The sequence below is a fragment of the Pocillopora verrucosa genome, chromosome 9, assembly GCF_036669915.1.
Source record: "Pocillopora verrucosa isolate sample1 chromosome 9, ASM3666991v2, whole genome shotgun sequence".
Taxonomy (NCBI): Eukaryota; Metazoa; Cnidaria; class Anthozoa; order Scleractinia; family Pocilloporidae; genus Pocillopora; species Pocillopora verrucosa.
In genome coordinates, this window is record NC_089320.1 from 11248862 (window position 1) to 11263812 (window position 14951).

The following is a 14951-nucleotide window of genomic DNA, read 5'->3' on the forward strand; positions in this document are numbered from 1 at the left end:
AACTGCCCACCTACCCCTTCCCTAACCCACATTACCTTAAGTTTGTTGTCAATTGACTGTTGTTGAGTTAGGGGAGGATGTGGTGGGCAGTTGCCCAGATACTGATACTGATCCGACAAATCTTACCAGTGACACTGGTCTTATCTAGTTTCTGGACTGCAAGTTTTTACTACAAAAGTGTTGGTACTGTAAACATTGTTCAAATTGTCAATCAAACAATGTCATTAATAAACAAATCTCCTCACTTGCGACATGGGGCAGTGGAGTAGAACTGGCAATAATTCGTTGTTGTGTCATTGGTGGTGGCGTGGGGTTGGATGCCTTCGGTCTACTCAGCTGTTTCACACACTTTGTTAAGGTTTGAAGCTAACAGAAGAAAGAGAAAAAGGTTAGGTCGTGTCCCACTGGAATCATCCGTTTTAGGTTAATTTGGTTGATCACTTCTTTTCAACTGCCATTCAAACCAGGTTTGAAACGACTGCGGAAGCATGGGCAGCGACTGGTGTAGATTTGGCCGGCTTATTGAAGTCCAGTATGGACTTTAGTAGCCGGCCGTCACGCTCGTTGTAAACAAAAACAGAATAAAAGAGTTACTCGTGCCTTTCGAAACACTGGATAAAAAAAAGTAAGGAAATTAGTGAGCGTGAAAAACTACTTAAATTATGAATCGAGCCATAAGACAGAAATTGTCCGTCACTTACTGTAGTCTCCGCTCAACCTGCTTATGCGGAGAAGGTTTGCTAACGACTATTCCTTGGAGTTACTACGTTTTCACCTCAAAACAGTTATCAGTTGTAGTTGAAAGAGTTGATCCCGTTGGAGCACGATCTTAGACACATTACAACGATACGGTGAGCTTGGTAAGTCACCGCATAAAGGACAGTCTCCTGTGCAGCCCGTTCCTAGACAGTATTTACAGTACGTGTAGCAGTCCATTCTCTCGTAGGGACTTCCAATACGGAATTTAAGAAACGACGACGGCGACACCGTAGACATCGTCGGTTAAGAAATGAACTTATATTTTACTTTCGAATCTCGCGATACTCTAGAGTCATTTAGTTTGTTTTCTCACTAACAAACTATCTCGAAACGAATATGGAACACAGCGTTAAATTAGAAATAGAATTAAAAAAATTAGCCGTCGTCGTTCACCTTCTCCAGACAACGGTAAGTTTGGTCATTTCAAAGTTGTTGTTTTTCAGAGGACGCAAAGAAATTTACAAAGATTTATAACGTACTTGCATAGCCATCTGCTCATTTAACTTTCTGTTTAGTGCCGTTGCCGTTGTCGTTGCCCGCGTGGTTTTCTTAAACTCCCTAGTAACCGCTGCAAAGGAGACTTATGAAGAAGACATTGTTCACCTGTTCGGTGTGTTAAATGGCTTAATTTGGTACAACTACAGTGTCAAGTCCTCCTCCCCTACCTTGTGTTCATTGATGTGTAGTACCAAACTTGGTAGTTTGGCATGAAGATTTACTGCCGGATACAGGGGATCAGCAGTAAAGAGAAGTCTCCTGCACAAGATACAAAATAACTTTCTCTAAAAAATATTTGATTAAAAAAAATGATAAAATAGCTTCGATCGTATAGGAGTGTACTCTTCGCAAAAACAGTATAAACAAACTTAACTCAATGTTTGATAGACTTTATACTTTCAAGCAGAGAACTGGCACCTACAAGCTTATACGTATTCTGACCAATCAAAATTATTTCCCACCTTTCCAGTTGGATTGATATTGTAAACTTTTCCACAACATGAGCATCACTTGTAAGGAATGGTTTGCTGGCAACTTCTGACCAGTTCTCCTTTACATTGCACACCACCATTTGAATGTCGGATAAGTCTAGGGTGTACCTCAAAACCAAAATAAACAAGAATACTTCAGGAGTCCATTTAACGGAGCAAAGCCATTGTAATTTGTAAAGCGCAAATAGCGGGGTTTGCTCCGCTGGCCGCTATGCCCAAGGGTTCGTTTCCCAGACCTAGAGTAACTTAACAAAACGATCAAACGTCTGCGCATATGCAACTGACTTTGTAATAACTACATGGCGTGTCTTTAGGCTGTCAGGACCAAGTTGTCTCACAGGTTACACACCCAAACAAGCCCTTAAGTCACCGTGTGTTAAAAACGTACAACGTTTTAATGCAGCTCAAAACAGAATAGAAAATCAACAGGATACCCGTAACTCAATAAGCCTTGAGTTCGAAAGCCTTGAGTTGTCCTTTTTCCCAATTTTATTTCCTTTTACAGATTTCTATGAACGTCCCAATTTTCTTTCGCTTATTTTGCGAGACAGCAATTGCTTGTTATGATTTCTTCTCGAGACTTAGCGCGAGAAATTGGCGCGCGGGTAGCCAAATTTGATCCTCCTGCGCATGCCCAACGTTTGACCGCTGTATTACAAATAGCAGGGTGTGCTCCGCTGGCCACCATGCCTAAGACCAGATCTCTGACAACCCCAAAAAGGTCTGACAGCTGAACTTCCTCCTTATTGTACCTAATTTGATATTGTTTTGTTATCTCGCTCACTGTTGGTGCTCAGTGAATTTAATACATGCACTACATCGAATGGAAACTGAAAAACGTACAAGCGACATGAATTGCAGCATACCTTTCGTACATCTTCTCAAGGATAGTCTGATTACTCACTCCACTGAGAAGACCATCTGCTGTATCACTGATTGACATAAATTCCTCTTCTTTCTCTACCGGAGGGGTACTGGGAGGGGTCACAAAAGAATCATCTGCATCGTGAACATGAGAAAAGAAACTTAGTGCTTTACCAACAACTTCCAAATTAAAATAACTGCAAGAGGATCCCATATTTTACATTGCAAGGAGAGAAATTAGGAAACGAGAGGCATTAAGCACATGGAACTTGCTTTGGAGTACAAACAATTTGTAAAGTATTCTGATCTCATGAACCATTCGAGTCAGAATACACTGAATAATTTGTGTTTTGACTTTCTTGAGATTAAAGAAACATCATACTTCACTTAATTTGTTTCCTTTTGTTTTAAAGTTTCAGTTCTCTTTAGAAGGCAATGCGTGCAAGGCTCCTTTCTTGTCTTTATTTTCCTGTTTTTACATGTATCTTTACTTCCCTTGGGGCTTTATAGTGCTCCACACTTTTTCCAGCAGCTACAAAGGTATATATTGAAAATGAAATAGTAATTAACACCTCCAATTTTTAAAATATTTACCTTCCATTTCGGGTTTTGAGTCTTGACCCTCTGAAATTGTTTTCTTTCTGTTAAGAGCTTGAGTGTTTGCAAAACTTAAGTGCCCAAAGTCTATCAAAACCTGATGAAGAAAGGTGGCACCTTAATGTTAAAGAATGCTCTGACAACAAAATATTGTGGACAACAGAGGTTACTGATATCAAGCACTAAAAATTTCAAGATCCACAAAATAATACATTATGCATGTGCATTTACGTAATGAAGGAACACGGATTTAACTTAACTTAACCAAAGATAAAAACAACAGTCTCAAGTATTGCTGGAAAACAGTGTAAGATACTCAAGAAAAAGTATATGGAACCCACCACTGAGGCTTTCTTGTCCTGAAAGCTTTCTGGAACAAGAAATCTAGGTGCAGAAATGTCCAGTTGAATATCCCACCTCTTTGAATGGCCCTACAACACATGCAAATAATATTTGGCCCAACGATTCACTGTTGTTGCATTTCACACTCATTGAATAATATAAGTTGCGATTCTGTGGTGAACTTTTGAGTACAATTTACAACCACTGGGAGCGGGAAATCAAGACCAGTCACCATTAAAAATTAATGAAAGAGAATTTCAAAGACAACTTTAAATAAGAAAGGGATCAAGTTAGTGTTGATGACGTAGCGATATTAACGATATGCACTAGCGCGAAAAATTCATCCACAACGAAGACAAAAGGTAATTTTTGGAAACGTTCGACATTGCCAAATAAACATCTGATGCTCTTAAGAAGTTTGACAGAACCTACAGAGGAATTTCTGTGAACATTTCTAACTGCCGGGCATTTAGTACATCTAAGACCGTATCTGGCTGCCAGTCAGCTAGATACTGCAATTTAAAATTCCTTCCGATATAGCAAGATAAAACTGATCCTAAAGATGAGAATGTACTAGAAAATCGGCGAAAAAAGGTTCTCAAAAGTATAAGGTCCATTTCCAATTAAAGGAGCCAGTTTAAATTTCCGTCTTCTACATATACATGATTGTGAGCTACAGGACATCATTACCACATCTGATCCATCCATCATTGTATCAAGTGTTTGAACTAGTTCATGTCTGGTCTGGTTTTTCAGTTCCTCATATCTGACACGTGCTACTTCACGAAGCTGTCTCTCAATGTAAAGGGCTTGAGCACCTTCCATTGACGTGTGGGAAAAGAACTCGGCGATATGATTCAACACTGTGGGGTTGTATACAACATCCAGAGGTTGGGTGGTTACTGATAATCTAAACAGTACCAAACAAAAAAGTAAATTTCAGGGTTGGGGTTTGTGCTTCTGATATATACATGTGTATATTCTACCTCGTTACCTTGCCAGGGGATCACATGAGATAGGTTAGGCATTAATAGATCACTGCTTGGTACATTTCAATTACAATTACATCAACTACCTCCAAGTCAACAAGTTAACAAAAACATGCTTAAGTTATTGAATGTTTTCCAGACATTTTCATTGACTGCTGTTGTGAAGTCAACCGATTCTAGAAAGGCAGGCATCACCAAGTTGGGGAAGTCGATTCAAGACATACAAGTCCTTGCAGGCAGAGGGGCTACCAGCAAAACGGCAAAATTTAACTGACAGCAAACCAGCCATCATTGAGAAACCCAAGATCTAGTTTACGATGGTGACCTAACCACCCATGTGTACATGTATATTGCCGGTTACGCCACAAGCAATAAGTCTTGCCAGACTGATCAATGCTTGCCCAAGCTATCTCACATAATCCTCAAGGCATTCTGTAACTCCGTAGAATTCTAATCAAACTTCAAATTAGAGGTACTGTAGGTGTGGTTAAATTTCCCAATTTTTTTTCATTATTTGAAGATAAATCAAAGGAATAACTACAATCTAAGAGGGCCTGGATAAACATTGGATCATTTCCTTTGGCATCACTCTGTTGAAATGTTGAGGATGATAAATGAACAATGCCATCAATTAGCAAAATGCACATGTACTTGGAAGTACTGTAAATGTGTCAAGAAAATAACACCAACATACATGTAAGAGTTAAAATCCCTAGAAAAGGACATTTGAATCATGATTCAAGATCCTAAGTTAAAAAGTTGTAGTGAGACCATGTTTCAAATGTTGTTAGCTAAGAGAAAATGAAATTGTGTGAGCTAAGCATACCAAGTAGATTGGTGATTACTAGAAGAAAAAAAAGACTATTTAAAACTTTTACTGTAACAGTAAAGAAGTACACAATGCAAGACAAGAGCAAAATAGAATGTTGGAAGATTAAAGCTAACCTGTAACCCACTTTACTTGCAGGTGGAAGAGATTCAAATTTCATTTTAAACACTGGGTCATTCATGTCTTGTAAAATATTGAGTCCCAAAGTTGCTGCAGATGTTACCATTGCTTCAACTGAACCTTTCACAACTGTTGCTTGTTGTCTCTTGGTAAGGGAGACTTTCTGTTGTATCAGTTTTCAATAAAATGAAACATCATAAGTACATATACATGGACAGCTTAAGAAGCACTGCTATCTCAGAAAAGGGAAAAATCTAAGTCTTTTTTATCTCTATCCTGATTTCTAGTGCAGCTCTACACATAATATTATGTAAAAAGTACTTTAAAAAGGCAACTAATGACAACCATCAGCTTAAAGTAAAGAAGAAATAAAGAGACCAAATTATTGGTCATGCATGGTGTATGATATGGCAAAATTTACTTACTATCTACACCTAGCTTCTAAACATCTATCATTTCAAAAATCAGTGACATACCTGAGACTCTCTACCTTGAGGACAAACCAAAGCTGGAAACAGAGTGCCTGTGGTGAGTTTATCTCGCACAAAAAGAGCCCCCAGACTCATGCTGAACTCCCAAGTGCTGGAGCGGGGCCGCATTTCTGAAGCCCAACTCAAGTCTGAAAATTCCACCTCAACAACTGGCAATAATGCTGTTATTTGAGGAAGAGAGTTTGATTGTTTGGTATTGACCAATTTAAAGGATCCTGTGTCCAATCTGAAGTTCAATTGTGCAAACACTTGATCTCTGTTGAAGATGGATTCACTGAGATGACTATCAGCCAGCTCACCAAGGAACTCCTCTTCCTCTGCAAAACGATAGATACAAAGATTAACAAAGAAATTCCAATAATATCAATCTAATAAATAATTTCCATCTTGCTGTGTGTCTGTTCAGAAAAAGAAGACAGCTAGATAATGTCAAAATGTGATAAGAATAAAAAAGTAGCATTCGATGTACCAATGTGGAGATAAATGTAAGTCATACCACATCAAGAAGTGGAGAGAAGTTACACAAGGGCTAATACTTCATTGCTCTGGAATACTAACATATGCAGGTTAAGCTACAATCAGATTCAAAACGAGTGGACACATCATGTTTGAAGAGTTCTATTTACGTGTAGAAAACACTTCTGTTTCTATCACACTCTAAATCATTGAAATGACCCCCCTCCCCATTCAATGTTGCCTGTAGCTAAAATTAAAATAAATAAGGGGTTGTACATGTCAATGTGTCAACAATTTTTTTGCCAACTGTAGTTACTACCATATTGGAAAACTCAGCCTTGGATAAATTTCAAGTGCTGAATAACAAATTTAAACAGAATTCTGCTCAATTGAAGCAGTGTGATAAAAAAGCAACAAAACAAAAACTTTTCCCTACATTGTTATGAGGCTCTCAGAAGCCAAACAGTAAGTCACGGTGTGCCATAAACTCAGTCCATACCTGTATTGGGGCCCAACCAAGAGCACCCCTTACATGTACTTGAGGCACACGTGTACTGATTCCCAGTGTTTCACTTACCTTTGGTAGTAGGAGGCTCTCCCATGAACATTTGACTTGTATCATTCTTGGTTGTTGTCCCAGGTGCTCTTCCATCTGTAGTATCTGTTCCGTACCAGCTGTACCATCCTGTTAACCAGCCCTGCCAACCCCCAGATGCTCCTTCTGAGGCAGAAGTAGCCTGGTCTTGTACCTTCTTATGTAAATCTTGAACTTCACTGTCTGGTAGCATCTGCTAAAAAATGTTGATACAAACTAAGATTATAAGTACATAAAAAATCTGCATCTATTTTGTATTTTAAAAAAAATCCATTCAAAAGTAATTCTACTAAGCAGTCTGTTTGACCAGTAACTGAAGTCTTCCACTGTGCATCCCTCAGTTCAAATTATTTCATCCATAATAAGTGCATGTACCATTTAAAAAATGTAAGCATTTCTCTATGCTCAAAGCTTGCCAGATTGAAATTGAATAGAGGTAAATGGAATTTAACAAAGTTAACAACTGGGAGCAAATCTGGTCAGTAACTTTTTGCAGATGTGCTGTTAGTGTCCTTGCTGTCTGTTTGCATTTGTACAGCTTTTTTGGCATTCTGTTGTATTTTCAGTAGTCATGTGGTTGTTGGGGTCCTGAAGCCACCCTTGTCCAGTGGTATTTCTTATCTGTTCTTGCACTGTTTTCCCATGTGCTTTTGCTGTTGTCATTGTACCATAGTATGGCATTGTCATCATTGATGATAGCAATTTTTAGTGTTTTGATGATTTATATCTATATATATTTTATGAAATTTAAAAAACATGCATAATGCATCTATTATTGACAAAGGCGGTTTCAGAACAAGAAAAACACTAGAAGCGTGGCATTCCAAGTTAACTCCCAATGCGGACAACAATTCCTGTCCTTTGCCCAGACAATACAACATTCTTTTTAACAAACATTCTTAGTTATCAGCATTTTTAATTTTTACTTTGTACTTCACACCTAGTATTTTTTACCTTTTTATCATTTTACCCGTTGAAGGCTGTAGCGCAAACAGCTGAAAGCTTGTATTCTTAAAAGTTTTAGCCAGAGATCGTTTTTTAAATTTCATAAGATGTTTTATCCTGGCTGCGGCCCCTCTGTCTTTTCATATTATCTATATACATATTTTTTTAATTTATTCAATTTTTTTGTTTTTTTTACTTCCCCTGAGCCATCTGGCTCTAGTGTGACAGGTGCTTATCAGGAGCTTATCAAAAGCTTGGACCTGGGGGCTCATGTAGGTGGGTTGCAGGTTGAGCAGGCTGGGCAGGCCGGTTGGGAATTCTAGTACCTTGGAGTGCAATTGCAGTTGCAGACCCCCACAATTAAGAATTATAATGTGATGTGTTATACATATACCTTACTGATTTCAGTTTCTGCCCTTGTTTGTGCAATGTACCTCAAGACTACCAGCTCCTCAAATGTTAACTCATCTTCAATGCGATTTTGTTCTTCCTAAAGAAATATTAAAGCAATGAGCGATTAACCCTTTGTTCAGGTTTCAAATTTTGTTATGTTATACTAAATAACATCAAAATAAAGTTTACTCCTCAAATTTATCACTGACATGTTTTCTGCAACCTAGGATATGATAGTCCAATGGTTAGTGTGCCCAGCTTAAGACAAAGTAGTCCTACATGCCTATTTTAGAATGTGGAAAAATTAAAACAATTTACAGATAAAATGTACATGTACCTTGATTGAAGGTTCCACTGAACCAGATATAAGATGCTGTGAATATAAGTTCACGTATTTTACAACATCACGAGCTCGTTTCACTGCAAAACTCCAAGTTCGATGCATAGTTCTCTCTTTAATTGGCTCCATGATGCATGTAAATGCAAACTTCCACCATTCCCTTGCACTAACAAAAAAGAAGAAAAACCCACTATTGCATTCCTACTGTAAGAGGCTTTAAGGATGGTGACTTGACTTAATATTTGAAAAGCCAGCATTATTAATTGTGGCTTCAGCACTTTGCTGTTCTTTTGCAGGCAGATCTTTGTTTAACAATCACCCTTCCATGTGACACCAACTTGGCATCCCTTACAGGTACAGTATATCAGCAATTTATCAGTAATTTATTTGGCTGGGTTCATGCAAAATCTTGATTGACATATAGATCAGGCAACCTCTTTTTGAATTATTGTTGGTGCCATTACATTGGTGGATAGTGGTTCACCTTAAAATTTTCCAAACAAGTTTAACCTTTGTCACAGATCTTGGGACAAGATCTGAGACAAATGGAAACTAAACTAAACTGGTAAACAAGAAAATTTTTGAACCAACAAAAAATTTACAGTGCAACATGTATGTCAACAAGTGAAATTACAGCTGGTTCTGTCTTCCACAATTAACTACTTCCATTTGTATGAAGCAACTATTATAGTAGGGCTACTTGAAAGTACATGTATTTACAAGGGTGTACAAAGAAGCCTAAATTTAAAATTCTTAGCAATTCTTAAAGGTGACTTATGCTACAGCACCCTTACTTGTTTCTTATAGGACTTCTTGGTCTCCATTTAAAATAATGGCGTTGTCTGAAATGCCTCTCAAACCCATCTATAAGGACAATCAACATCTTGTACTGTGCTTCCTCAAGTGACAACGGAATCTTCTCCACATGGACATCCACCACAAAACGTGGCATTTCCCGTGACCTGAGGGGCAAGGCACTAGAATTGCGTTTCAACTTAGCTTGTGCACTTGTCGGCTCCAAGATGTATTGATGTTTCTACAAAAATAATGCAAAGGAATAGTTATAGTTTTAACATTTTGAGGTTCCTCTCCTGACTGAAATGTTTCAAAAATGCATTTTCAATTTAAAGTACTCACACAAAAGCCTGCTTCTCCCTGATTTCTATTAATCATTCGTTGAAGGGCATTCTGAAATAAAAGTATTTGTTACCATGACTTGTAATAACTATATGAAGCTGAATGATATCTACAAAGTAGTCTTGGGAGGCCCTGATCTCCTCAATCCACAGAAAATGTAAGGATGCATTCTTACACATGTGCATAAATGATGCTGATGATCAGGTGCCATCTGATACAATGCTCATTAAGTACTTCATTTACTTCTTGGTCACAAAAAAGAACAAAATAACAACTTATAGGTAGAGTACAAAATAGCACAATTATATTTTCTTTGAATTATTCTACAAAGAAATATGAAAGGGAATGATACAAAATTTTAGAGACATACATGTAGGGGATGCAAAGTCCCTGACCTACACAAGTACAGTAATCAACTTGTTTCTGAGGAGGGGAGTTAAAAGTGATGAAACAAATACAAATTATAAGTAATAAAGGGGTAAGTTTCTAAAGGGCCAAAAGGTAATTATTTTGACCAGAGTAACTGATGACATGTTATCGAGTAGCCAGGAGAACTCCTTTGTGTAAATCAATATATATGAATCATTCACTGTACAAAAAAGTACACTTTTGCTAAAAGAAAAATAGTTGGCATAATTATTGATTTAGCATAATTTTCCATTATTGCTAAATCAGGTATGCACATGTACATGTAGTGTATCAGTAGCACCACTTAACTTGATCATGCATCATCTTTTACTGATAATTGTAATCAGATACAAAACAAGAAGTACATCCACCTCAAGATCTCTCGATGGTAGATCACCCACAAGGGTCACATCAGTATCCCAGTAAATGGCCATTTTTTGCAGCTCAATCAATTTGTATTTGATTGTGCGCTCATTTTGGATGATCTCCTCTGGATTCTATAACACAAAAAATATTATACATAATTATAATACTAGTTACAAACATTTTAATTTTTTTTTTTCTTTTTTTTTTAACACAGCTGAACCCCACTAACTCACACTTGGTTAACTCAAACCCCACAGTAACTTGAACAAGACCTGATTTCCCTTGCCCAATTTTTTCAGTTATTTACTATCAGCTAACTCAAACCCTCACTAACTCAAAAAATTTCACCCTCACAAACACTGTAGTGAGTGTTCTCATGAACCCGTTGTCAACACTCACCCAGTTTTCATTGGTAGAATGAGCTGAGAGTTTCTCAATAGTTATTCCAAATGAAAAAGGGACAGACTCCCTGGTTGTTGCATCTTCATAGCGAAAATGTACATCACTAATGACAAGCTGCAATTAAAAAAAATAATAATAATCAAATATGTAACAGTTGTACAGTATAGTGGTATACAGGCAGTAATAGGAAAAGAACTCAGGTTGACATCAGGGATCAAGGAAATCACCAACACAATGACAGAGGAAACATGAGTATTGAGAAGCATAAGGATGAAGACAATGGATAAGATAGATGAGGGGACTGATGGATGAAGGAGCGGATGGATGGAGGAACAGACAAATTAAGCAACAGAGAGATTAACACATTACAGCCTAACACCAGCATGAAGACTCTCCATACCATTCTTTACACAATTCCTACAGGGTTGACAAGGAGAACCTGCTAACCAGCAAGAGCTCCTTCACATTTAGTAGCTGATCATTTCCTTAAATTTTTTGATTTAGGGGTGATATTGTGAGGAGAAATAACATGTAGATGCTTGTAACTCTTCAGGGTTACAGGGTTGAAAAACAACAGGATGATGGAAAAAAGGATAAAAGAGCAGTAATGAGAGAAATGATAGAACAGAGGAAGAAAGGAAAAGAGGAAACAAGGAACAGAACAACATCTGAACAAAGGTTGAAGAAGAGAGAAAAAGCCAAAGAGGGATGAGAGCAGCCAATTGAAAATGATACCTGTAAGTTCTCAACAATAGTTGTTGAGAAAGATGAGTATAAGGATGGCCACCATGAACCAGACCAGAAGCCTCCACTGTTCTCATTTCTGCCAGCCTGTGTCAAAAAGAAAAAGGTATCATACCTTACAACATAACACTGCACAGCACAATTTCCATGTACCCATAGTAGATGGTCCAAAACAAAATCGTATGAATTTCCAATCAAACTCAAATGAACACAATCTTATCAATCAAGGAATAATTATGTTCAGTTGAGTTCTGTAATCAGAAAATGATCAAATTCTTCACCAAGATCTCTAAAATGAACCTCTCAATTTACAACAATTGAAAGCAATCAAATGATTTAAATTTCCATGACATTTCTCAGAAACTCTCCAATCAAAAACTGCCCAGTAGACCCAGAAAAAGGCTAAGTTAAACACACTTTTTGTTCAAGTAAATCAAATAATTAGATGACCTTATTTAAATTGTGACTAACATTTATAGTAATGGAAAATTATGAATGAAAAATTATTATACCAACAAAATCCACAGCATGCAACTCAATTCACACCTCAATGATTTTTGTGCCAAAGTCACATAATTACAATTTGTTATGGGGTTGGAAAGGCTATGATACAGCATATCCATGTAAAGAATGTTCTTATTATAAAATTCTATCCATTTTTTTACCTCAACAAAGTAAAAAAATATGCATACTTGTTCAATTGGGACTGGTTTCCAGAAAGAAAAGTTCCCAGAAAAATTTATTCAATTTTTTTTTTATCACGAAATGCAAGAAAGCAATCTGATGGACAGATTTGAATGCAGTTAAATGCAATTTAATGCAGTTAATAACAAAGAGCATCAGCATTCTCTAGAAGTCAGCAGTTTTTTGCATAATTATATGCATGTGTCAGAATTCCATGCTCTTCATTTGAGGCATTCTAGCACGTACTTTGAGCCTGAACTTGCAGCATTGTGGGGAGTGGCAGCTCATTGTCCAAGCAGTTTTCCCAATCTATTCCCTCCCTCTTTCCACTGTTTATTCAGTGTGACAAGTGCCTGTTTCACTTTCCTGTGTAGAGGCTCATGGCTGAGTTGCTAGGATTTGCCAGCCATGGGAGAGGTCTCCATCTAGGAGCTGGCTGCCAAAAGTGGAGGCCCCTGGATGCTTCAGGCACCCAACCTCCACTTAGCGACATAGTTGTTAATTAGGGTTGAGTTACATTGCGATTGACTGGGTTTGATTACCAAATGTTTGATTGCCTTTCCCAAGTTATTTTATGAGATTCCTAGTGAAACTGCAGACAAGTCACAGATCTAAACCAATTATTGTTATGCTAAATTAACACCAAACACTAACAGAGCTGAAAATCCATCAACTTAAGTTTATTCTGTAATGAGAAGTACAAAATGCTGTTCTGTTTGCAGGTCTAAAAAGGAACCAAGACAACTTACCAGCCACTGACCCTCCAATGCATCCAGACGTTTCTTCTTGCGTGTCCTTTCTCTCTCCTTTTCCTCTTCTTCATTGTACTAAACAGACAAAATTAAATCACTGTCAGTTGTACCACTTTTGAATAACAGATAACAGAGTGAACTACCAGTACATACACATGTGTGACTAACTAACACAAGCCCAATCATTTGTTACTAAGTGAGGTGATCAATGTTCGAAACAAAAGATGAACACCTGAGTGTGCAAGAAATTAGGATGGCTAATTTTTTTTAATCATAATAATTGTACGAAGTTACAGTAGAGCTGTGAGTAATTGTTTGAATCCTCCAGTAATCTGGCTGTTAGTGTTCAATTTTGATCCACTGTTATGCACAAAATAAAATTAAAGCAAAATGTGCAGATTTCATTTTTTTTTTGTTTTACTCTGACTTTAGAGCATGCACAAATTTATAATTATAGTATTTTGAGCATTACTTTCACCAAAAAAAAAAAATCAAACTAGACCACACTGAAAGAGTCTCAGACAGCAGCATCATATTGGCTACAGAAAAAAAAATACTAAAGCTAAAAAAGATATACATACGTCAATTTGACATTACCTCTGAATGTTTAAGAGGGCCAGCAACAAGATAAAGCTTATTAATATGTACAATCCATGGTTCAGACTTCGGCCGACGCAAGGGTATTGAGAGTTGCAGATGACCAATAAATCCAGATTTAACTTCTAATGGAAGCTCAAGCCCTTTCAATGCTGTCTTTTTTAGTGGTAGATTATGAAGATCAACAGTACCTGGTAAGATCAATGAAGGCAACAGTTAACCCTTTAAATCCCATGAATGACCAAGACTGAATTTCTCCATAAAATATATAATTATGTGTTATTGACCGAGCATGAGCTCAGGATGGCTGGATATTGGCTGAGTTCTTTTTTAGCATCTAAGTGGACCAAGACAAAGTCAAGGTCCATAAAAGCACAGAAAACAAAAAAAACATGGCCTATATCCAGCCATCTTGGCCAAACAAACTTGGTCAATAAAATATATATCATATAGCAAAAAGATTTGTCATCAATAAGAATCAAGAATGACTTTGAGCGTGGGAAAGAAAGCCAACAGGGATGGCCCGTGTCCCTTTTTCATTACCAAAACAAAGTGATTTGAAAGGTGTTCTTTACATTTTTAATAAAATTAATTTCCAAAATTTAGTAAAGTGGGAACTACTTTCACTTTGTAAGTCTACTCTGCACATTTTTTCTTGCATAGAATCAAAGCAGGCAATTTGATTGTAACATCATAGATTTTTGTTAGATAACCAGAAATCTTTGTCCCTCAATTGCATTACCAGAAAGTCAAAACATACCAAAAAAACATGAAAACATTGATAAGGTGCTCATGTACCTTAATGTAAATATTTGAGCTGTCATATTAAGCAACTAGAAGAAAAAACTCCTCACAGGACAAATGTCCATCAATACCTTACAAATATACATGAACTATTGAAATGCAATGTATCCATTAGGAGATACATATTTTGAAATTAATTTTAATTATTCAGATAGCAAATATTAATAACATCATTCCTGGATGTTGTTCAAGCAAATCGACAGAGCTCTTGCAATTTGTGTCCTTTTCTAACATTTGGGTGAACACACCCACCTGAAATTGAAAACTACGTTTTCCACTTACAGTGCCCCATACAGACCGAAAGCTGCACACACTTTTACTTTGCAGGCACGATACAAAATCATATTT

General features: G+C 37.2%; 1 protein-coding gene across 1 annotated transcript in view; it reads right to left on the reverse strand.

The window, feature by feature from the left end:
* Positions 1–207: 207 nt before the first annotated feature.
* LOC136283486 (intermembrane lipid transfer protein VPS13D-like) overlaps positions 208–14951 on the reverse strand; it is a 15424-nt gene continuing 680 nt past the window's right edge. Inside the window, exons 2-20 of the mRNA XM_066172439.1 lie at positions 13800–13990; positions 13200–13277; positions 11758–11853; positions 11020–11136; positions 10626–10751; positions 9847–9897; positions 9504–9745; positions 8707–8875; positions 8371–8466; positions 7014–7227; positions 5966–6297; positions 5486–5652; positions 4242–4461; positions 3551–3640; positions 3207–3306; positions 2615–2747; positions 1719–1856; positions 1425–1515; positions 208–366 (exon numbers count right to left, since the gene is read on the reverse strand). Coding sequence (XP_066028536.1) covers positions 208–366; positions 1425–1515; positions 1719–1856; positions 2615–2747; positions 3207–3306; positions 3551–3640; positions 4242–4461; positions 5486–5652; positions 5966–6297; positions 7014–7227; positions 8371–8466; positions 8707–8875; positions 9504–9745; positions 9847–9897; positions 10626–10751; positions 11020–11136; positions 11758–11853; positions 13200–13277; positions 13800–13990 — 2810 coding nt within the window. The remainder of the gene's footprint in view (positions 367–1424; positions 1516–1718; positions 1857–2614; positions 2748–3206; positions 3307–3550; positions 3641–4241; positions 4462–5485; positions 5653–5965; positions 6298–7013; positions 7228–8370; positions 8467–8706; positions 8876–9503; positions 9746–9846; positions 9898–10625; positions 10752–11019; positions 11137–11757; positions 11854–13199; positions 13278–13799; positions 13991–14951) is intronic.